Raw genomic sequence first — 23,241 nt, 5'->3', positions numbered from 1 at the left:
CCTCTCTCTCTCTCTGCCCCTCCCCCGCTTGCATTCTGTCTCTCAAAAATAAATTTAAAAAAATTTTTTTAATTAAAAAATTTTTTTTAAACTGTAGCAGCTCTTGGGAGGGCAGGGACCCTTATAGATTAGGTAGGGAGCCAGGAACGCAGAAGCAGATGACTAGAAAGACCTGTACCTTGGGAATAACAACAACAAAACGAAAGATGTGTGGGACATGCTAGTCTCTCTGGCAACAGTGTTTCTAAGAAAATTGAAATTAGGGGTGCCTAGGTGGCTCAGTCGTTTAGACATCCAGCTCTGGCTCAGGTCATGATCTTGCAGTTCCTAAATTCAAGCCCTGTGTCCGGCTCTGTGCTGAAAGCTCAGAGCCTGGAGCCTGCTTTAGATTATCCTGTGTCTCCCTCTCTCTCTGCCCCTCCCCCACTAGTGCTCTGTCTCTCTCCCAAAAATAAATAACCATTAAGAAAAAAAAAAGAAAATTGATATTAATTGCTAGATGAACAAAAACTTAATTGATATTGTAGCAGGATTCTCACAGAGTCGTGACACTGAGGCTTTTCTTTCCAGGAAGCAACTTTATTTCTGCCAGCACTGCTCAGTTTGGTTCCTACCCAAAGAACTAAGCCCCGAGTGCCACATAGTGTAGTTTTTTATGTATTTTCTACTTCTTTGTCTCCCGTATATGGTAACACACAAACATGCAATCTGATTAAGTGGTCTCATGTTACAAGGTCATGAGGGATGCTGTCATGCAGGCATATAACCAGGTTGCCTTGTGGTTTTTTGTTTTTATTTTTTTTTAATGTTTATTAATTTTTGAGAGAGAGAGAGAGAGAGACAGAGTGCGAGTGGGGGAGGAGCAGAGAGAATGGGAGACACAGAATCCAAAGCAGGCTCCCGGCTCTGAGCTGTCAGCAAAGAGCCCGACACGGGGCTTGGACTCATGAACCATGAGATCGTGACCTGAGCTGAAGTCGGACGCTTAACTGACTGAGCCACCCAGGCGCCCCTGATTTTTGGTTTTTTTCCCTTAGGGAGGGACCCTATCACATTCCCACCTCTGATGCTTGGACCCCTCTATTATTTTGGGTCAAAGAGTATCATCTTTGTTTAGAGGTTTATATTTTCATAACATCATTACATGAGTGGCTATCTTTTTTGTTTCAATCATGGCCTCAATGAGACTGGAGACAGACCATGTAACCAGGGGAGCTAGGCAGGGTAGGATTAAGTAACCTCCCAGAATTAGGAAGATAATTTTCATGAGAGTTTTGAATCCCCCAGAAGTTGAAAATGATCCTCCAAATAACTCCCCGGGGTTTTAACCGTTCTAGGTCTGGATGGGGACATGAGCAATCCTTTTTATTTGATTTGTGATCTTCTCTATGACTTTTTACTCATTATCTATCTGTAGGCAGTAGTTGCTCAGGTTAAACTTTCTATACTCTTTTCTCAGAAGCAAGCAGATAATCTAAAGCCAAGAGATTTTGATAGATAGCTTTGCGCATTTTGGTTTGCTGCGTGCCTAGTAAGTTAAGAGCTCTGGCAGTTTTATTGGGTATAATTTTTATAACAGTTACATTAGAATTTCTTAGATGGCAAACTTATGAATCAGTTAAGCATGAGGCATATTTTCCAAGAGATCTAAATATCCTTAGTTTCTCTGCAACAAGTCAGAACCACAAACCTACATCTGGTAATTAGTGCTTTAGTCTCTTATCTCACATGATATCCAGTGAATGTAATCCTAATTTATCATGCAAGCAAAAACTTTAACATTTTAGGTTACTAAAGACTTTGAAAGCTATCTTAACAATTACCTATGAAAACTATGAGACAGGTAAAGTTAACCATTACTTTAAGTCATTCTTTAGCTGATAAATTGGAACAGAGATAACGAGCTTATTTGACCTTCAGCAAATCTAGGTAGAAAAAAATTTTTTTTAAATTAATGTTGCTAAAATTGTCTGAAACCAATAAACTTAAATTAGCATAAACACTGAATACGTTTTACTTGGGTCCATGTAAGACAGTTTGTTCCCCATGGTTAATTTTTACCTAGAGAACTGGTGGGGAAATCTGAAATGGGTGGTCTTTGCTCCACAACTTCTATCTCTAGAGTGGGAGGAGGAGCCAATTATGTAGGCCTCACCCTAGGTGGCGCAGAAATAGGAGGGGGCGGGGGTGGGGGGGTGGTAAGGAAAGGCAGAAGAGACGAGGTGCCAGCAGAAGGAAGAGAAAGAGAATTCCCAGTTTTAAATCTTGTCAGCTCGGACAAAGGAGCAGACTCCAGGTTTCTTTTGTTCTCTTTTCCACTAGTGGAATTAGGCAGTCCATGTCAGTTTGGAGGAGACAAGGAATAAAACAAAGGGAGTTTCAGCAGCTCTTTGGGAATATTCCTTAAAGTCCCTGTTCTGAGGTAGAATAACCAGAGACCGTTGGCTCTAACTATCATAGTCATTGACCCAGGAAATGAATGAGAGACAAGTCCCCACATACAGTCACACAGCAACTCCAACCCACCACCCTACATGCAGCACCTTAGAGTTGTGGCTTTGTTCCTCATCCCTATGGAATGATTAGGGCAACTCTGGGAGGTGATCAGGCTCCCCTTCTGCCTCTCAGCGGAGGTCCGCCAGAACGAACCCAGGTTCTTACCAGTCTGATGGGCGGCACTCCCTGAGCTGGTTCTTAGGACTCACGGGTTCCGTTGGTGTACACGGCATCCTCATCCTGACGCACCAGGAGGGCTAGTCTCCTGTGGATCTAGCGGTCTGCTAGCCCCTGGTGAGGCTGCCTCCCCCGGCACTCTGAGGTTCGTATCCCCAGTGGCAAAGGAGGTGGAAACGCACCATCTCCAAATCCCGGATGAGCCTCCAAGTGACGTCACGGGATTCTCACACAGGGAGTCGTGACCCTGAGGCTTGTCTTTCCAGAAAGCAACTTTATTCGTGCTGGCACAGCTCAGTTGGGTTCCTACCCAAAGAACTGAGGCCAGAGTGCCACGTGGTGTAGTTATTGTCTCCCATATATGGTAACACAAACATGTAGTCTGATTAGATTAAGTGGTCTCATGTTACAAGGTCGTGAGGGATGTTTTCAGGTACGCATATAACCAGGTTGCCTTGTGGTTTGTTTTTTGTTTGTTTTTCCTTAGGGAGGGGACCCTACCACGATATTGATCAGGGATGGATTGTATATGTTAAGGGCCTTTGTCAGTGTTTACTAACATGAACATAATGAAAATGAAATCACTGGAACAGAGTCAGATATGTACATTACAATACAAATAAAAATAATTTTGTAGCAATATAGCATTATCTTTTCATATTCCCAGTGATTATAACCTGTTTGCTGCTTTACAATTTTCATCTTTGGGGTAGGACCTTAGATTGGAAGATATGAAAAGGGAAATGGCTTCTGAGCCAACATAGTCATGTCACCCATTCATGGAGAGAACATTGTGCGTTTAAACGCTTTATTTTGTGGAGGTATATGCAGTAAATGATATCTAGAAAAATATCTTTTAAAGAGTTGGTTAATTAAAAATAGATATTGGGGCGCCTGGGTGGCGCAGTCGGTTAAGCGTCCGACTTCAGCCAGGTCACGATCTCGCGGTCCGTGAGTTCGAGCCCCGCGTCAGGCTCTGGGCTGATGGCTCGGAGCCTGGAGCCTGTTTCCGATTCTGTGTCTCTCTCTCTCTCTGCCCCTCCCCCGTTCATGCTCTGTCTCTCTGTCCCAAAAATAAATAAATAAAAAAAAGTTGAAAAAAAAAATTTAAAAATAAATAAATAAATAAATAAAAATAGATATTAAATCTGGTGCCTAGAGTGTACATTTACAGTCTAAAAAATGAGCAAAAATTTAATAGCTGTAGAGTTTCTATCAATACCATCCAGTAGCTTACTGTATGTCCAAGATTTCTTTCATGAATCTCTGGCATTAACTCTCACTTTTCTTTGTTTTTTGTAGCTGTTTCTTTCTCAGCAAAATCGAGGAGAAACTCATTCTTCCTCCAGATGATCATAGTATGTCCATGGATGGTGATGGAGATCCCAGTGATGGGATGGAAGTCCAGGAACAGGGAGAAGAGGTCTGTTCTCTGATTAAGAACTGTATGTTTTCTATGAAAATGAAGATGGTAGAAAGTGCAAGAAAGCAGGTGAGTACTCACATTTGTAGTCCTCTGTTTCTTTAAATTAGCTGGTTTTTAAACTTTTCCCTAAAATCTGAAGCTCAAAGATAATTGAGTACTTAGTATTTTTGTTCTCTTTAAAAGAAAGTAAACTTGAAGAAACACTTAAAATTATCCAGAAAGTTCTAAAGTTTATTGCATACTTGTTAATCATTAGAAAATAATTATTTTCTGTTATTAAAAAAAGAAAATAAACCCAATATCAGATTGGATCCTGTTTAACAAAATGAATGTTTGCCAGTTAGTTACAAATTATATTTAGGTTTATTTCATGGAAATAAGATATTTATTTATTTATAAAATAAAATATAAAATATATTTAGGTTTATTTTTTGTATATAAAATATTAAATCATATTTTTCATGTACTTAAATCATATTTGAATATACTAGGGGAGCTTACTCTTTTAATGACCCTATATTGATAGATTGCTATTATAAAGCAAAGAATGTTATTCTAGTAGAAATAATTAAGATTTCTGTAAGTTTAAGTGCTAGTTTCTCGGTTTTTCTTTGAGATGGGTATTTTATCAGATAGGGATTTGTATATTTCAAATAACAGAAAACCCAACCCAGAGCAGTCTAGGTGAATAAAAGAAATCTGTTAGTTCCTATGAGTAAAGTCTAGAAGATCTGGCTTTCAGATACTCTGAAATATATTGTCAGCAAGGGCCTTCTTTCTCTCCTTCAGTTCTCTCTTCTACCATACTGATTTTGTCGTCAGATTCTTTTTTTTTTAAGTTTGTTTATTTTGAGAGAGAGAGAGGGAGGGAAGGAGGATGAGAGTGTGCATGAGTGGGGAAGGGTCAGAGAGAGAGGAGAGAGAGCTAATCCCAAGCAGGCTCCTCACTGTCAGCACAGAGTCCGATGCAGGGCTCAATCCCACAAACTGTGAGATCATGATCAGAGCTGAAATCAAGAGTTGGGTGCTTAACTGACTGAGCCACCCAGGCACCCCTGTTCTCAGATTCTTAGGTAGTAGGTCTGTCTGGCAGCCCCAGGCTTACCCTTTGTAGTTGGAAATGGCTGTGGATGTTTCATATCTTCCTTCCTCCATACTACATCTTCTTGGAATTAGAAACAGTTTCTATTCCTTGCAGAAAAAAGGAAGATTCTTTTCATTAGCTCTGCTTGCAACTGGGGCCATCTTCTAAGGCACATGGCTAAAGAGGAGTGCATGTGGCTTCTCAGCAGGAAGTTAGGGTGCTTGGGCCAGATGGAGAGACATGTGTGCTCCCTACTACTGCTCAGACTTTCCAAACTGGGAGAGGGTTCTGGTGAGAGAGGGGAAGGAAGTGAGCTGCAAGTGCATTACTTAGAAATGTGTAAGAATTACTAAGATGGCTAAAACCCTTCCATGTGGCACGCTGGCTTTTCTTAGGAAGTTGTCAACAATATGTTCCCATATAAATAAGGGCTAGAGAGAGGTAGTTCCAGCAATATTGGACATGAAGAGAGAAAAATAGTTCTAGTCTGAAGATCACATAAAACCTTCAGTGCATTTCAGTTTACCTGCCCATGCTCTTTGAAACTCTTCAAAAGTAGCAGAACTGAAATTTGAGTTTTGCCTTTTTTTTTTCATTACCAAGCACACCATTAGGTGCTGGAGATACTAAAGTGAATAAAATATAGACATACAGACGAGCAGTTATAGTACAATAATACCAAAGGACAGTCACATGGGAAGGACACCTGACCCAGCCTTACGGAAACAGAGAAAGCTTCCTGGAGTAGGAGGTCATAGCTAAGTTGGGAATTGAGAGGTGAGATGGGTGGAGGGAATAACATATAAGACCCAGAAGTGGCTCGGGGCAGTTGGTGTTTTGAGTGGAGCAACGGTTGAACTTTAGCCCCTACTTAAAGGCCGTGCTTCTTTGTGCAGGAAGCCCTGGGATCGAGGTGACCAGATATGCAGTTTTTTAGTATATGTGCTGCCGAAGCGAGCACTAGATATGCAGTTTTAAAACAGTATTCTGATTGTAGTGAGGAGAAGGACTGGAGGAAGGGCAAAGGCTTGCCCAGTATCAATCCACGTGATTGATACGGGTAGCCAGTCTAGGTTCTCCTCCAAGAAAAAGGAGGAGGCGTGGATGAGGCAGTGTGACTGGTTCTGCTTCCACCTGTGTCGTTTGGTGGATGGGGTGCAGGAGGAGGAGTGTTTTGTGTGGCCGATGGTGCATTCATTTCAAGACATCCTGAATTTGTGAGGCGTTTAAGACAAGCAGGTTGTGATTTCTGTGCGATAACTTATATGTAGGAAATCTAAAGTTCTGGAGAAAAAGAATTATGCTTGCGATAGAGGTATGATGTGTGACTGGCATGTGGACTGTCTGGAGTGGATAAGGCGACCAAGACCCGTTGCCAAAACAGACATATGGCTCTGGGAGGAGCAAAGGGAGAGGTGCCCACAAAGGAGCCGAAACCAAACGGTGACATTAGATGATGACCCCGAGGGGCTGAGCCCACAGGAAGGGGCAGAAGTCATTACCTGGGAGAGCAAAGGTGTGCAAAGACCAAAGTGCCCTTGCATTGAGGGGAGGCTTGTGCTGACTTTGGTGAGAATCATTTCACGAGAGCAGAAGTCAGATCATAATGGGTGGAAGAAGAGATGAAGGTAGAGATTCAGGGACAGTGAGCGCAGGCTGTCCCTAAGGAGGCCATGATGCAGAGGAGCCAGTGGGTTCAGGGAGGAGTTTGGTCTTTAGGGTGGAGGTGCCTGAGGGTGTTTAAAGCCTAATGCTAGAGAGAGAGAGGACGTCACTGGGGAAATCGGATTTCTTGTGGAGTTTGCGGGGACAGGATTCAGGCAAAGGTGAGTGGGAGAGCTCATCTGTTCTCTCTGAGAACTGGCAGTGAGGCCCTCTGCAGAGGTTGAGCTGAGGAGAGCTGAGGACAGTGAGAGAGTGGTGGGCTATTGTGGACTGTGGTGGAGGGCCTGGAAAGCCACGGAAGGACCGTTGGGGCACACAGAGAGCCTGGCTACTGTGTCTCTGGTGCATCTGTAAGTGTGTAGGAGCGGACGAGGCATGCCCTCGATACACCCAGAGTGTGGTTTTGCCAGGTGGGTGTAACACAGGGACAACGGCTGATGATCTTGCTAAGAAAGTGGTGGCTGGCTTAATTGCACATGGAAGGAAGTGGAAGCAGAAAGAAGGCAGGTAAAGTTACCAGAGGTCTTAAGATTATAAAGCAGACATAACAGGAGTTTGGTGAATAGACTGGGTTTGTGGTCATAATGGGGTGATTTGAGGTTAGGAATTTGGTGGGGAGGAAGTTGTGAGTAGTGATGAGTAGCACGGTGCGGCTCAGAAACTGTACCCAGCAATGTCTGGGTAAAGGCTACTGTTCCTCCTCTCCGTGATCACTGTCTGGCGAGAGAACAAGAGCTGCACTTTGACCCAACAAAAGTTCAAGGTGGGCAAAGAAAAGAGAGGTCACCATGCTAGGAGAGCCCAGGGAACAAGAGAGATTCTGCCTGGTAAGAGGGCTTCCTGGAGAAGGAGGCATTTGGGCAAGGCTTTATGGAAACAGCAGGGTTTGCACGTGAAGAAAAGAGAAAGATGTTATAGATACAAGATGAATTCAAACAAAATCATGGAGGTGAGAAACTGGGAATTGAAGTCTGCTCTGAACATGTTGACTACGTCAGAAGTTGTTTGGAAGATTGGCTGCTCAGGGAAAAGGCAGAGAGACTGTGAAGTCTCAATGTAGGGAGGTGGTGGTGGGAACGCAGACAGCGTGCGAGATGCTCTGTTAGTGATAGAAGAAGCCCAGAGACGCTGGGAATGATGGAGAAGGTGCAGCTGAGGATGCCTCGGAATTTTAGCCTTTGCAGTTGGAAGGGGGGTAATTACGAAGGCACCAGTTTGAGGAAAATGTCTTTGAACCTTGATAGGGAAGATTTAAAAGACGTCCACACAGCAACCAACATTTATACACCAAAATTTAAAAACTCCTGTGCCGTAAATAACGCACTACAAAGAGTGATGAGACAACTCCTATAATGTGAGAAAATACTGGGAAATCATATATTTGCTGTGGATCCACTATGCAGAACACCTAATGAACTCTTTATAACTGAACAACAAAAACTCAAACAACCCAACAAAAAAAAGGGCAAAGGATCTAAATCGACATTTCTCCAAAGTAGATCCACAGATGGTCAACAAGCACATGAGAAGATGTTCCACATTATTAGTTATCAGGAAAATGCAAATCAAAACCACACAAGACACCACTTCACACCCACTGTAATCAAAGAGACAGTAACAAGCGTTGGTGAAGATGTGGAGAAATTGGAACCCTCATACGCTGATGACAGCGTAAAATGGTGCGGCTGCTGTGGAGAACAGTCTGACAGTTCCTTGAAAAGTTAAACGTAGAGTTAGCATGTGACCCAGCAGTTCCACTCCCAGGAGAAAAGAGAGTGTGTGTCCACACCGAAATCTGTATGTATCTGTATTCAAGATAGCCAAAAGGTGTAAACAGCCCAAGAATCTATTGGTAGATGAATGGGTAAATAAACTGTGTTATATTCATGCAGTAGAATGTTATTCAGCCATGTGAAGGAATAGAGTACTGATGCAAACGGTAACATGGATGAACCCAGGAAATACTATGCTAAGTGAAAGGAGACAGGTAAAAATCACCACATGTTTTCTGATTTCACTGACAGGAAATGTCCAGAATAGGTAAATCCACAGAGACAGAAAGTAGATTAGTGGTTTGGCCACGGCCAGGGGGAATGGGGAGCAAATGCTCATGGACAAAGGGTTTCTTTTTGAGTTGATCAGACGTTCTGGAACTGGATAGTGGTGATGGTCGCCCAACTTTGTGAATATACTAAGAGACACAGAATTGTACACTTTAAATGTGAATCTATCCCCACGATAAATAAGAACACATCTACATAATTTAAGTGGAGGAGGGGTTCGCTGCTCTAAGGTGAGTTGTGTCATGCAAAAAGGAAAGCAGGCCAGTTAAAAACTTATGTTAAATAGTTTTATTTCTAAGTTACCGCCTGTATGTCATCGTATCTCTTTCTCTCTTCTGTAGCACAATTTCTCGCTTGCCATGAAGCTACTGAAGGAGGTGCATAGAGACTCCAAAACAAGAGATGGCTGGCAGGTGAAGTGGGTGCACAGCTACTCCCGGCTCAGCCACAGCCGGAGCCGGGCCCAGAGCTGCCCCGAGCAGGTCCTCACGGCGCTGAAAACAGTCTCCTTGCTGGGTACCAGGATGCTCTTCCTACCTAAATACGTGCAGCAGCGCTGTTTTACCTTACGTCTCTGTGTCTATGAGAACTCTTCTTTTGCTGCTTTATCTTATATTTGCGAATTAAATCTTGTGATAATTTTACTAACTCTTGGGAGCCAAGGTAGTTTTTATCTTAGTGATGCTACTGAATGTGGTATTTGGAGATTTTATTTCTTTATCGATCAAATAAAATTGAAATTAAAATTTTTTTCTTTAATACTTATGCAAATTATGAATCTAATAGCTTAATTCTTTTGAAAACCTCATTTACTTATAAGAATTGCCTTGTAAAAAGTTGAACATGAACTGCCTTTTTTTCTCTCAGCTCTTCTCTTTTTATAATAACATAGCCTTTAAGGCTGGGGGGAGAACACCTTTTTCTTTGAGAGTTTTGGATCCGCTCCACCTGCTCTGCTGCCCTGTGTCCAAGGGTGCATGGCACTGTTATTGACAGTGTTTACAATCCTATTCCCAAATCTGACTCTTCAGTAGGACAGGGTATTATATCAGATATCAGTCTCAGTCAAAATGCAAGTAGGGGAAACAGGACTTCCATTTGATCAGGGTTAGAACATCACCCTTATGATTGCTTAAGTATTTTTAGGGTTTTTTGGTGGGGGGGATAGGGGAGAGGAGGAGGAGTTTGCTGATCCTGAGAAAACATTAGTGCTCATAATAATGACCCAGTTCTAGTGTCCTAGTATGGCGGTGGTTTGTAGCAGTCTTGGCAGCTAACAGGGCCAGTCGTTTCGATTATGTATCCGAGGGAAATCTGGCAGAGAATTTTCATGGACAGGTGAACATGGCAGCGTAGTTGACGGGACTTGCTAGGTGACGGCCCTTTCCCTTTCGCTTGCGTCCCTTCTCACACCTGCGCCAGCTGCAGGCTTGACCAGGGCTAATAAGTTCCTTTCCTAGAACCACACAGTAAGACATAGAACTAGACCTTTGAATGTAGTGGCATCTGTGGTGTTATCAGCTATAGGCCACATTATCAACTTAAAAATGTCCTCTGGGCTATTAAGATGCACGCACAAATCACATTAAAAAGAGCCATTTTCTTTATAAGAGAATTTGGTGCTTTGACAAAATGCAGAGCGATGGTACTTGAATAAAAGTTTATTCAGCGTTTTAATTGCTGAGCTTCTGTAGGCGTTGATACAGCCACTGCTAACAAAGAACATTTTTCATTAATGTGAATTCAAGAAATTCCCTAACCAGTGTTTGAAGTCAGTTTCTTATCCTTTCAAGATTTATTTTACTTTTTTAATAGAAAACAACTTTTGTACGCTATGAATATCTTTTTCTTTTAATTTATGGCATTCATTTACTTCTGAGAAAATCATGTGTGTTGTATGTTTTTCATCCAACAGGTGAGAGCATATCAGGTCACTTAAGCAAAAATGTTCTGGCTTTCCATGACCAGAACATTCTCTTGGGTACAACTTACAGAATCATAGCTGATGCTCTCAGCAGGGAACCAACCTGCCTTGCTGAAATCGAGGAAAGCAAGGCTAGAAGAATCTTGGACCTTTCTGGATCCGGTTCAGAGAATACAGACAAGGTAATGAACACAGGAAGAGTGAGCTTGTCATGTTTGTGTGTTGTGTGTCTATAATGTGCAGCCTTCTGGCTACATGAAAGAAATAATGAAGAATGATGATTGCTTTGTGTTTGGAAATATATTTGACAGTTATGCACAGCCAAGTTTCTTATGTGGAAAACTGACGTACTCCATGTGTTTCCTGTTTATTTGAACAATACAGACTGTTTTAGTATTAAAAATCAGAAATTTGTGTCAGATTGATGGGAACAGTTCTTCCATGGATTTTTTTTAATGAAATTTCACCACCAGCCGCCATTCAGACATCCCACTAGCCTGTGGGGCAAACCAGGCTTTTCTGCCCTTTTTTAGGTAGTGTCTGCTTTGCTTAGCTTTTTGAAAATGAATTTTTATTTTCCATAGTTAGCAGCTTCTCATCTCACTGTGCCCACCTCACTTCAGTTGTTAGCCTTGCCTTCTTCCTCCACAGTGTTAGCAATATCTGTGCAGGGTGGCGAGGTTAAAGCACCGTCTTCTGTCTCGTCTTCGGACAGGCTATGTGACCCCCAGTGACCTTTGGTGCCATTCTGCATGATTAGTGGACCATCTGATTTTTAAAAGTACTGAGGATCGTACTGGAATCACTCACTGTTTCACAATCAGGGCAGACAAACTCCCTTTTCCATTTAACCAGCTTTCTGTGATCACAAGTAATCTTTCTGTATCATCACAAGTAGAAAGTAGGATTCTTCAAGAAAACTTCAGCCGTACTCACAGGTTTTCTGAGACCTCTGTGAATTCTAGGTGATTGCAGGTCTATACCAGAGAGCGTTCCATCACCTTTCTGAGGCCGTACGGACAGCTGAAGAGGAGGCCCAGCCTTCCATCAAGGGCCAGGGGCCTGTAGCCAGCATGACAGAGGCTTACATGACACTGGTGGAGTTCTGTGACCAGCAGCTTCGCAAGGAGGAGGAGAGTGCCTCAGGTGAATCACAGAAGGAAAAGCCATTTAGTTTGTCACACTGTGTTAACCAGTCTTAAGACTTTTGTGGATATTTTAGGTTTCCAGTTTGCTTGTTTGTTTTTAAGTGACAGTTATTCTGAGAAAAGTCTTGCCCTTTATTTCATGTTGATTTATTTTTGAGAGAGTGCGCGCGCGCACACACACACACACACACACACACACACACACACACGAGTGGGGGAGGGGCAGAGAAAGAGGGGGACAGAGGATCTGAAGTGGGTTCTGCGCTGACAGCAGAGAGCCTGACGTGGGGCTCAAACCCACAGGCCTTGAGATCATGACCTGAACCAAGGTCGAACGTTAAACTGAGCCACCCAGGTGCCCCAAGGTCTTGTCTTTTTAAGAGGCAGTGACATCTTCAGGCAACACAGAGTCCAGCTATCATTTGTCTTTCCGTTTGTTTAGTTTATACTTTCTACATTTTGCTTGTTGCTTTGGTAATATTGGCCACGTGGCCTGCCTCTTGCTCCTGAAATAAATTCAGTGACCAGAAGCTGCCCTGTTTTCCCACCCAGCCCAGGAAGCAAACTGCGCTTCATGCAGAATGCATGATCTAACAGAAGAGTCAGGTTCAAGATGGACGCTTTCACATATGGCCCGAAACTACGTCTGGTGTTGGTTGATCTAAATACGTGTGAAAAAGAGAACAATGACATAATACAAAATATGAACTAAAAAGGGAAATATAGTCATTTGTTAAATTTTACAGTTTATATAAGTGGATATATTGACCATTTTTTCTTCTCTCCTGTCCTTGGTAGTTATTGAGTCTGTAGAACTGCAGATGTATCCAGCCCTTGTGGTGGACAAAATGTTGAAAGCTTTAAAATTGCATTCCAGTGAAGCCAGGCTGAAGTTTCCCAGACTGCTGCAGATTATAGAGCTATATCCTGAGGAGACCCTGAGCCTAATGACAAAAGAGGTTAGTATTTGAATTCTGGTGAAGACATGTTTCTGTTTATATTTAAACACGTTAGTATGTGTGGTGCACAAGTTACACTTTTTCCCAACCAGATTGAATTTTACTACATTCCAAAAACATAGAACTTAAAGTTGTATACAGCTATATAAAAGAGTGTTCACATTTACCAGTTTTCCTTTGTGGGTGTTGATAAGAACACTGTGTCTGGGGGCGCCTGGGTGGCGCAGTCGGTTAAGCGTCCGACTTCAGCCAGGTCACGATCTCGCGGTCCGTGAGTTCGAGCCCCGCGTCAGGCTCTGGGCTCATGGCTCGGAGCCTGGAGCCTGTTTCCGATTCTGTGTCTCCCTCTCTCTCTGCCCCTCCCCCGTTCATGCTCTGTCTCTCTCTGTCCCAAAAATAAATAAAAAACGTTGAAAAAAAAAAAATTAAAAAAAAAAAAAAGAACACTGTGTCTGAACAAGGACCCCAGGGAGAGGAGGAGTTATGTTTGGGACAGAGGCAGGAACTTTCTGGAACACAATTTGCTGCCCATAGCGAGTAAGCTGTAGTCTGGAACATCTGTTGGTGCCTTATGCTCAGCTTATTATTTATCTCAGGGAGAGGGAGTACACTTCAGCTGGCTTCCCACCCCCGTGACCGTAGTGCCTTCTGGCAGCACCACGTTCACAGGATTCTGAGTCCTCTGAGCATGCGGCGAACAACCAGGCGCGCGGGCACTCCCCCACACAGTCTGCTCACCATTCGTGTGTCCCATGAAGGCCTCCCCCACAGGTCTGCATCAGCCTGCTGCCTTCCTGTCATAGGGGCCATCTGAAAGACTCCTCAATGACTTTTCTAGATGTTTAACTAGAAAATAGGGCCAGGCTTTGAGTTAATAATATGATAGTTTGAAAAGGGTAGCATAGTACTCTATTAGCTTTACATCGTGTATTTTTAAACAATGCTGGTATCTGAGCTGTGGAGACTCCGTGCCTCGCAGGGCTTTATACTACACCTTCTGACCCTCTTCTGGTTGTGGAAGAGTAGGGATTTTTCCAAAAGATCCTAAAAAGGAGATGAAAGTAACTTCAGAAATGTAGTGTATATATATGTGTATGTGTTTTCCTTAAAGACAAATGAAGAAATCATTAAATAAGTTATGATTTTAGTTTTTCCAAAATAATATTTTATTTACATATGATAAAAATAGCATTTCAAATTTGTGAGGAAATAAATGGAATGTTCAGTCAATGTTGTTATGGCACCAGGGATGAGGAGCTAACCGTTATTGAGCACTCCCTGTGGCTATATGGACTGATGCCTTTTATCCCCACACACTTTGCTCTTTCCTCATTTAATAGTTGAAAGGAGGAAGCTTGCCAAGTTCACTCTTACACCAACATTCCAAGTGCATCAGATTTTATCTTAAAACTAGCACAGTAAAAAGCATGGGGCGGGGGCGGGGGCGGTGGGGAACATGAGCAAATTTAAAAATGGCCTTGGAGTGAAGCTATACAAAAACCAGAAGCTATAAAGGAAAATAATCAACACTTCTATCCAGGGGAACAAACAAAAAAAGAGCTGATGTCTGCCTCTATAAAATAAATAGACAGTAGAAAATTGTCAGAGGAAACACATGTATGATTAAATATGTAAGGAAAATAAACAGACTGTGCACCCTCACTAATAATGAAATGTGAAAATTAAAATTAGGTATTTTTCACCTCTCAAATTGACAATAAATTTAAAAAACTGATTGTCTCCAGAATTGGAAAAGATTTTGGAAACTAGTCAATCTAATCCATTTTTTTTTAATTGAAGTTTAAGTTGACATAACAATGTGATATTAGTTTTAGGCATACAGTATAATGATTCAATAATTCTGTGCATTATTCAGTGCTTATCACGATAAGTGTAATTCCCGTATGTCACTATACAGTGTTATTACAGTATTATCGACTGTATTCCCTATGCTATACTTTACTAGATACCATGACATACTCATTTATTTCACATATGAAAAAATTACTTTTATTATGTTAGAATATTCCCTAATGAGCTAGCAATTATTCATGTAAAAGAGAGTTCAGAAAATAAATTCATGACTATATTAGCTTTGTCCTTGATTAGAGATTTATGAATTATATACAACATAGTGGTCCCCAGAGTAGGTTACTCTAGAAGTAGGAGTAGAGAAGGTCTAAGAGACTAAACTTGGAAGAGCTTCTTCCTGCTTGTCTTGCTGTTCCAGCTGGACCAGCAGACTTAGGTGCAAGGATGGATGTATTTTTGTCTGTTGAATTTAAAGCTTTACAACAGTTTGGGGTGCCTGGGTGGCTCAGTCAGTTAAGCATCCGACTTCGGCTCAGGTTGTGATCTCACGGTTCAAGAGTTCGAGCCCTGGGTCAGTCTCTGTGCTGACAGCTCAGAGCCTGGAGCCTGCCCCAGATTCTGTGTCTCCCTCTCTCTCTGCCCCTCCCCCGCTATGCTCTGTCTCTCTCTCTCAAAAGTAAGTAAACATTAAAAAAATAAATATTAAAGCTTTACAATAGTTTGAATGCTCTTTTCTGCATCTATCAGTTCAAAGGCTTTGTTAATTTGGTCAAACGACAAATTGTGAGTCACAAATTCATCAACTTTTACCTTTTTGGACATATATTCACACCAACTTTGGGGCACTTTCCACACCCGTCCATCTTCCAAAGGCAGTGCCTTTCCACGTGCAGCCTCTTACCAGCTGAAATGGGTGAGTGGCGATTTCTTCACCCGAAGCAGCTACTCCAACTGCTACGCCGATGCCCCAACCTGTGTGGCACGCCTCCAGTGCTGCTCTTGTGACTTCCGGGTTACCAGTACACCCGAAGGCATAGTTCACTCCTCTGCCAGTCATTTCAGTGAACACTTCTTGGATGGGTTTCCCGAAGTCCTGGGGGTCTTGACTCCTTGGCCCTTGTGAATCCCACGATAACCGCTGATCCAACTCCTCCTAGGCCAAGATGGCACTGTTCATAGCAGCACTATAACCAGTTGAAATGCCACAACTCAGAAGGCAGACGTCATCCAAAGTTGTCGAAGGGTCCATTTTAGTAACAGAGATACCAGCCACAACTGTATTTTCAGAAAACTTGCTGGTTCCCATGTAATGTAAAGTTGTCTTTCCTTTGCAAGTAAATCGGCTAGTAGCACCTGGCATTAATCCTTTTCCTTGAGTAACTCTTGTCTTCTGGCAAAGGTTTGTTTTAGGGTTTAGACAAAATTTGCATTCTCCACACTGTGCGATGTCAGTGGGATGACAGTATCATCGGCCTTCAGCTTCATCACTCCTTTGCCAACACTTTCCACGATTGCAGCATGTTCGTGTCCCAAGATCCCTGGAAAACTCCCCTAAGGATCAGCCCCACTCGTAGGCATTGGTGTGGCCAACTGCAGTGGTGATAATTTGAACTTCATGAGCCTTTGGGGGGGTGACACCTCTACGTCTGCTATAGACAGAGGCTTTTCTGCCTCCCAGGCAGCTGCAGTCTTGCACTTGATAACCTGGTTCACCACGTCCTCGGACTCGGGTCAGTGAGGGGCAGGCATCCAGAGTGGGCCGCACGGGGCTGGGGATCTCATTTTATAACTGGAAATTTGTACCTCTTAATCTCCTTCAACTGTTTTGCTCATCCTGCCACACCTCTCCCCTTTGGCAACCACTAGTTCTCTGTATTTATGAGTCTGTTTCTGTTTTTTGTTTGTTCATTTATGTTGTTTTTTAGATTCCACGTATAAGTAAAAATCATGTAAGTAAAATCTTTGTCTGGCTTACTTCACTTAGCTTTATACCCACTGGGTTCATCTTTGTTGTTGCAAATGGTGAGAATTCATTCTTCATGGCTGAGTGATAACCCATTAAATGCATATATCACATCTCCATTATCCATTCATCTATCAGGGGACACTTGGGTTGCTTCTGTATTTTAGCTATTGTAAATAATGCTGCAGTAAACATGAGGGTGCAGATATCGTTTTGAATTAGTGTTTTGTTTTCTTTGAGTTAATATCCTACAAGTAGAACTACTGGATTGTGTGGTATTTCTAATTTTAACTTTTTGAGGACCTCCCTACTGTTTTCCATAGTGGAAATTTACATTCCCACCAAATTTACATAGCGGAATTTACATTCCCACCAACATGCAGGAGGGTTCCCTTTTTTCTACATCCTCGCCAACACTTGTTTCTTGTTTTTTTGATACTAGCTATTCTGACTAGCTAGTGAGGTGAGATTTCATTGTGGTTTTGATTTCCGTTTCCCTGATGATTAGTGATGTTGAACATCTTTTCATGTCTCTGTTGATCATCTGTATGTTTTCTTTGGAAAAATATCTATTCAGCTCTCCTGCCCATTTTTAAAGATGTATTTATTTAAATTCAAGTTAGTTCACATACAGTTGTAGTGGTTTCAGGGGAATAACCCAGTGATTCATGACTTAAATATAATACCCAGTGTTCATCCCAACAAATGCCGTCCTTAATGCCCATTGCCCATTTACCCTATCCCCTCACCCACCACCCCTCCAGCAACCCTCAGTTTGTTGTCTGTATTTAGTTTCTTATGGTTTGCCTCCCACTTTGTTTTTACCTGTTTTTTACTTCCCTTCCCATATTCTCATGTTTTGTTTTTTTTTAATTCCACATGAGTGAAATCCTATGATATTTGTTTCTCCAACATATTTCGCTCAGCATAATACACTCTAGTTCCATCCACATTGTTGCAAATGGCAAGATCTCATCGCCATTTTGATCCCAAGTAATATTCCATTTTATACATATACCACATCTTTATCCATTCATCAGTCAGTGAACATTTGGGCTTTTTCCATAATTTGTCCATTGTTGATAGTGCTGCTATAAACATTGGGGTGCATGTGCCCCTTTGAATCAGCATTTTTGTATCCTTTGGAAAAATACCTAGTAGTGCAATTGCTGAGTCATAGTGTAGTTCTATTTTTAATTTTTTGAGGAATCTCGATATTGTTTTCCAGCGTGGCTGCACCAGTTTGCATTCCCACCAGTAGTGCAAAACAGTTCCCCTTTCTCTACATCCTGCCAAAATCTGTTGTTTCCTGAGTTGTTAATTTTAGCCATTCTGACAGGAGTGGGGTGGAATCTCATTGTGGTTTTGATTTGTATTTCTCTGGTGATGAGTATTGTTGAGCATCTTTTTATGTGTCTGTTAGCCATTTGGGTGTCTTCTTTGGCTAAGTGTCTATTCATGCTTTTTGCCCATTTCTGCACTGGATTGTTTTTTTTTGGGGGGGGGTTGAGTTTGATAAGTTGTTTGTAGATTTTGGGATACTAACCCCTTTATCTAATATGTCATTTGCAAATATCTTCTCCCATTTCTTGCCTTTTATTTTTGTTGATTGTTTCCTTTGTTTTGCAAAAGCTTTTTATCTTGATGAGGTCCCAAAAGTTCATTTTTGCTTTTGTTTCCCTTGCTGCTGGAGATGTGTCTAGTAAGAAGTTGCTGTAGCTGAAGTCAAAAAGGTTGCTGCCTGTGTTCTCCTCTAGGATTTTGATGGTTTCCTGTCTCACATTTAGGTCTTTCATCCATTTTGAATTTATTTTTGTGAATGGTGTAAGAAGGTGGTCCAAGTTCATTCTTCTGCATGTCACTGCCCAGTTTTCAGCACTGTTTGCTGAAGAGACTGCCTTTTTTCCATTGGAGATTCTTTCCTGCTTTGTCTAAGATTAGTTGGTCATTCGGTTGTGGGCCATTTCTGCATTCTCTGTTCTGTTCCATTGATCTATGTGTCTGTTTTTGTGCTACTACCGTATTGTCTTGATGATTAAAACTTTGCAGTACAGCTTAAAGTCTGGAATTGTAATGCCTCCCACTCTGCTTTTCTTCTTCAACATTACTTGGGCTATTAAGGGTCTTTTCTGGCTCCATACAAATTTTAGGGTTGTTTGTTCTAGCTCTGTGAAAAATGCTGGTGTTACTTTGATAGGGATTGCACTGTATATATAGATTGCTTTGGGTAGTATAGACATTTTAACAATATTTCTTCTTCCAATCTATGAGCATGGAATGCTGTTCCATTTCTTTGTGTCTTCTTCAGTTTTTTTCATAAGCTTTCTGTAGTTTTCAGCATACAGCTCTTTTACCTCTTTGGTTAGGTTTATTCCTAGGTATCTTACAGTTTTTTGGTGCAATTGTAAATGGGATCAATTCTTTCTGCTGCTTCATTATTGGTGTGTAGAAATGCAACCGATTTCTATACATTGATTTTATATCCTGTGACTTGCTGAATCATGGATGAGTTCTAGTAGTTTTTTGGTGGAGTCTTTCGGGTTTTCCACATAGAGTATCATGTCATCTGCAAAGAATGAAAGTTTGACTTCTTTGTCAAGAATGACAGTTTGTCTTTGTGTGCTTTGTCTGCTTTGTATGTCTCCTTTGTATGTCTGCTTTGTATGCTTTGTATGTCTTTGTCTTTGACATTCTTTGTCAAAGAATGAAAGTTTGCCAATTTGTATGCTTTTTTATTTCTTTTTGTTGTCCGATTGCTGAGGCTAGGACATCCAGGACTATGTTGAACAACAGTGGTGAGAGTGGACATCCCTGTCGTGTTTCTGACCTTAGGGGGAGAGTCTCGGTTTTCTGAGCTGTGCTGCCCATTTTTTAATCAGATTATTTGGGTTTTTGGTATTGAGTTATAGGAGTTTTCATTACACTTTTAAAAATGAAAATTTGAAAAATCTTTTTGGAGGGAAATCTAGCAACGTTTTTTACAATTATTAATGTTCACACAGTAGTTTTACCTGTAGGAATTTATCCAGTGGGCACACATAGCACAAGTGATAAACGTGTAGGGATTTCCATTATAGCATTATCTATAATAGAAAAACTTGGAAAATAACGTAAAAATTGATTATATAGCAGTAGTTAAGCAAAATGGAATACTATATAGCTGTTAAAAGGAATGGGGTGAATCTCTGTCAGACAGTATATGGAGTCTGATTCCATTCAAGTAAAGAAAGAATATGGGTGCACTTGCAGGCAAAACACCCTAAAGAGTGGAATGGTTGCCTCACTGGAATAAGAACTGAGAGGACTGAGGGAGAGAAGATGTTTTGTTTTAGACTTATGCCTGTTTTTATACTTCTGTATATAGATATATATTTTTTTATATGAACACATAATACTTTTATAATAAAACTGTTAAATATTTTGTTCATCATTAAATTACACTTCTCTGTGTTTTAGATGTCTTCCATTCCTTGCTGGCAGTTCATTGGCTGGATCAGCCATATGGTGGCCTTACTGGACAAAGAGGAAGCTGTTGCTGTCCAGCACACTGTGGAAGAAATTGCTGATAACTATCCACAGGCGATTATCTACCCATTTATAATAAGTAGTGAAAGCTATTCCTTCAAAGATACTTCTGCTGGTCATAAGAATAAGGAGTTTGTGGCAAGGTGGGTTGGTTAAATATGATAGGTTATTTTAAAAAGTGTATGGTAAAAGCAAACACGTGGGGGCCTCCTAGCTGTCTCAGTCAGTGGAGCATGTGACTCTTGATCTTGGGTGTACAGCTTATGTAAAAAAAAAAAAAAAAAAAAAAAAAACACATGGAAGCTTATGTTTGTCTTCAAATTAATTAGAGCCATCCTTGGAGAATAGAAAATCTTAGACATCTATTTGTTGAATGTACCTACTCCTGGTATGTTGTTACAGAATTTCTTTCCTTTTTCTGGTTTTATTAATTTTTTTTTCAATATTTATTTATTTTTGAGAGACAGAGACAGAGCATGAATGGGGAGGGGCAGAGAGAGAGGGAGACACAGAATCCGAAGCAGGCTCCAGGCTCTGAGCTGTGAACACAGAGCCCGATGAGGGGCTCGAACCCACAAACTGTGGGATCATGACCTGAGCCGAAGTCAGCCACTTAACCGACTGAGCCACCCAGGAGCCCCAAATTTTATTTATTTCTTTTGAGAGACAGCGTGCTTGAGTCAGGGGTAGAGGTGGTGGGGTGGCAGAGAGAGGGAGAGAGAGAATCTCAAGCAGGCTCCATGTTGTCAAAGTAGAACCTAGTGTGGGGTTAAACTCATGAACCCATGGGATCATGACCTGACCCAAAATCAAGAGTCAGAAGCTTAACCAACTGAGCCACTCAGATGTCCCTCTTTCCTTTTTTAATTTTTAAGTGCACTCTATGCCCAGCGTGGGGCTCAAATTTACAATGCACAGTCGTATGCTCTACTGACTGAGTCAGCCAGGTGCCCCCAAATTCCTTTCTTTTAATGTTTATTTATTTTTGAGAGAGAGGGAGAGCGTCAGTGGGGTAGGACAGAGAGAGTGGGAGACACAGAATCTGAAGCAGGCTTCAGGCTCTGAGCTGTCTGCACTGAGCCTGACACAGGGCTTGAACCCATGAACTGTGAGATCATGACCTGAGCCAAAGTCGGTCACCTGAGCCACCCAGGTGCCCCTTTCCTTTTTTAAAATAAATTTCATCTTTGGGGTACCTTAGCTGACTCAGTCAGTTAAGCATCCGACTCTTGATTTCAGCTCGGGTCTGATCTCACGTTTCATGAGTTCAAGCCCTACATTGGGCTCTGCAACAATAATTCAGAGCCTGTTTGGGACTCTGTCTCTCTCTCTCTCTACCCCTCCTGTGCATGTACATACACTGTCTCTCAAAATAAATAAACTTAAAAAAATAAAATATGCTTCATCTTAGAATTTTATTCATGAGACATTCTGTCCTTATAATAGTAATAGTTGACAGTAATTTGTTGGTTGAGACTGGATGAGATACTTTTTGAAATCAGTTACTGAAATTATTCTTTAATTCGAAGATTCAGTAGACTGCCTGAAGTGTCGTCCTTTTCATTTTTCCATTTGAGTTGTAAGTGGAGACTGTTGATATAACTAGCAATAGTGTATTACTTTTACAGGAAAACTTGGAAAAGGAATGGTGTTCTAGTTGACATTCTCTGTTACGAGCTTTTTTTTTTGTCATGACCTCATTTGTTTCATTATTTAGAGTGTTTGTTTCTGAGAAGACAAGTAAGATACAGCTTTTGTCATGATTTGTGGATGGGTTGGCTGTGCATATCCCATTTGCCACTGCTGGTGCCCTGCCTACCACCCCCCTGCCTGTCTCTCAGCACAGTCTACTGCAACATGATTCATTTTTTTTTTTGAAAGAAAGAAAGAAAAGAGAAAGGTTTGAAAGTGTGTTTTGAGAATGTGGCCTTTTCGGGGCGCCTGGGTGGCTCAGTCGGTTAAGCGGCCGACTTCAGCTCAGGTCACGATCTCGCGGTCCGTGAGTTCGAGCCCTGCATCGGGCTCTGGGCTGATGGCTCAGAGCCTGGAGCCTGCTTCCGATTCTGTGTCTCCCTTTCTCTCTGCCCCTCCCCCGTTCATGCTCTGTCTCTCCCTGTCTCAAAAATAAATAAAACGTTAAAAAAAAAATTTTTTTTTTTAAAGAATGTGGCCTTTTCTTTTATAATATAACTTCAGAAACTATATGTATCAAATTATGTGCATCAAAATGTCAGCATCATTGGCAAGGATATTTGCTTTTACCTTATCTAAGAACCTCACTTCTTGGCACAAAAACAGACACTCAGATCAATGGGACAGAATAGAGAACCCAGAAATGGACCCACAAACGTATATCCAACTAATCTTTGACAAAGCAGGAAAGAATATCCAATGGAATAAAGACAGTCTCTTCAGCAAGTGGTGCTGGGAAAACTGGACAGCGACATGCAGAAGAATGAACCTGGACCACTTTCTCACACCAGACACAAAAGTAAACTCAAAATGGATGAAACACATCAATGTAAGACAGGAAGCCATCAAAATCCTCAAGGAGAAAGCAGGCTAAAACCTCTTTGATCTTGGCCGCAGCAACATCTTACTCAACACATCTCCAGAGGCAAGGGAAACAAAAGCAAAAATGAAATACTGGGACCTCGTCAACAAAAAAAGCTTCTGCTCAGTGAAGGAAACAATCAGCAAAACTAAAAGGCAGCCGACAGAATGGGAGAAGATATTTGCGAATGACGTACCAGATAAAGGGTTAGTATCCAAAATCTATAAAGAACTTTTCAGACTCAACACTCAAAAAACAAATAATCCAGTGCAGAAATGGGCGAAAGACGTGAATAGACACTTCTCCAAAGAAAACATCCAGATGGCCAACTGACACATGAAAAAATGCTCAACATCACTCATCATCAGGGAAATACACATCAAAACCACAATGAGATACCACCTCACACCTGTCAGAATGGCTAACATGAACAACTCAGGCAACA

The 23,241-nt window shown here is 41.6% G+C and overlaps 1 protein-coding gene and 1 pseudogene across 2 annotated transcripts in view; one reads left to right on the top strand and one right to left on the bottom strand.

Annotated features, from left to right (window-relative positions):
- Positions 1–23,241, top strand: part of PRKDC (protein kinase, DNA-activated, catalytic subunit) — a 219,433-nt gene that overhangs the window by 173,428 nt on the left and 22,764 nt on the right. For both annotated transcript variants that reach the window (XM_058698565.1, XM_058698566.1), the window contains 6 exons: positions 3,976–4,165; positions 9,253–9,427; positions 10,827–11,017; positions 11,801–11,981; positions 12,782–12,942; positions 20,174–20,385. In XM_058698565.1, coding sequence (XP_058554548.1) covers positions 3,976–4,165; positions 9,253–9,427; positions 10,827–11,017; positions 11,801–11,981; positions 12,782–12,942; positions 20,174–20,385 — 1,110 coding nt within the window. The remainder of the gene's footprint in view (positions 1–3,975; positions 4,166–9,252; positions 9,428–10,826; positions 11,018–11,800; positions 11,982–12,781; positions 12,943–20,173; positions 20,386–23,241) is intronic.
- On the bottom strand, positions 15,457–16,795 carry LOC131495033 (alcohol dehydrogenase class-3-like; annotated as a pseudogene).

The sequence above is a fragment of the Neofelis nebulosa genome, chromosome 14 (assembly GCF_028018385.1).
Source record: "Neofelis nebulosa isolate mNeoNeb1 chromosome 14, mNeoNeb1.pri, whole genome shotgun sequence".
In the NCBI taxonomy this organism is placed as follows: domain Eukaryota; kingdom Metazoa; phylum Chordata; class Mammalia; order Carnivora; family Felidae; genus Neofelis; species Neofelis nebulosa.
The sequence above is the reverse complement of the archived record's forward strand: the minus strand, read 5'-3'. Positions and strand labels throughout refer to the sequence as shown.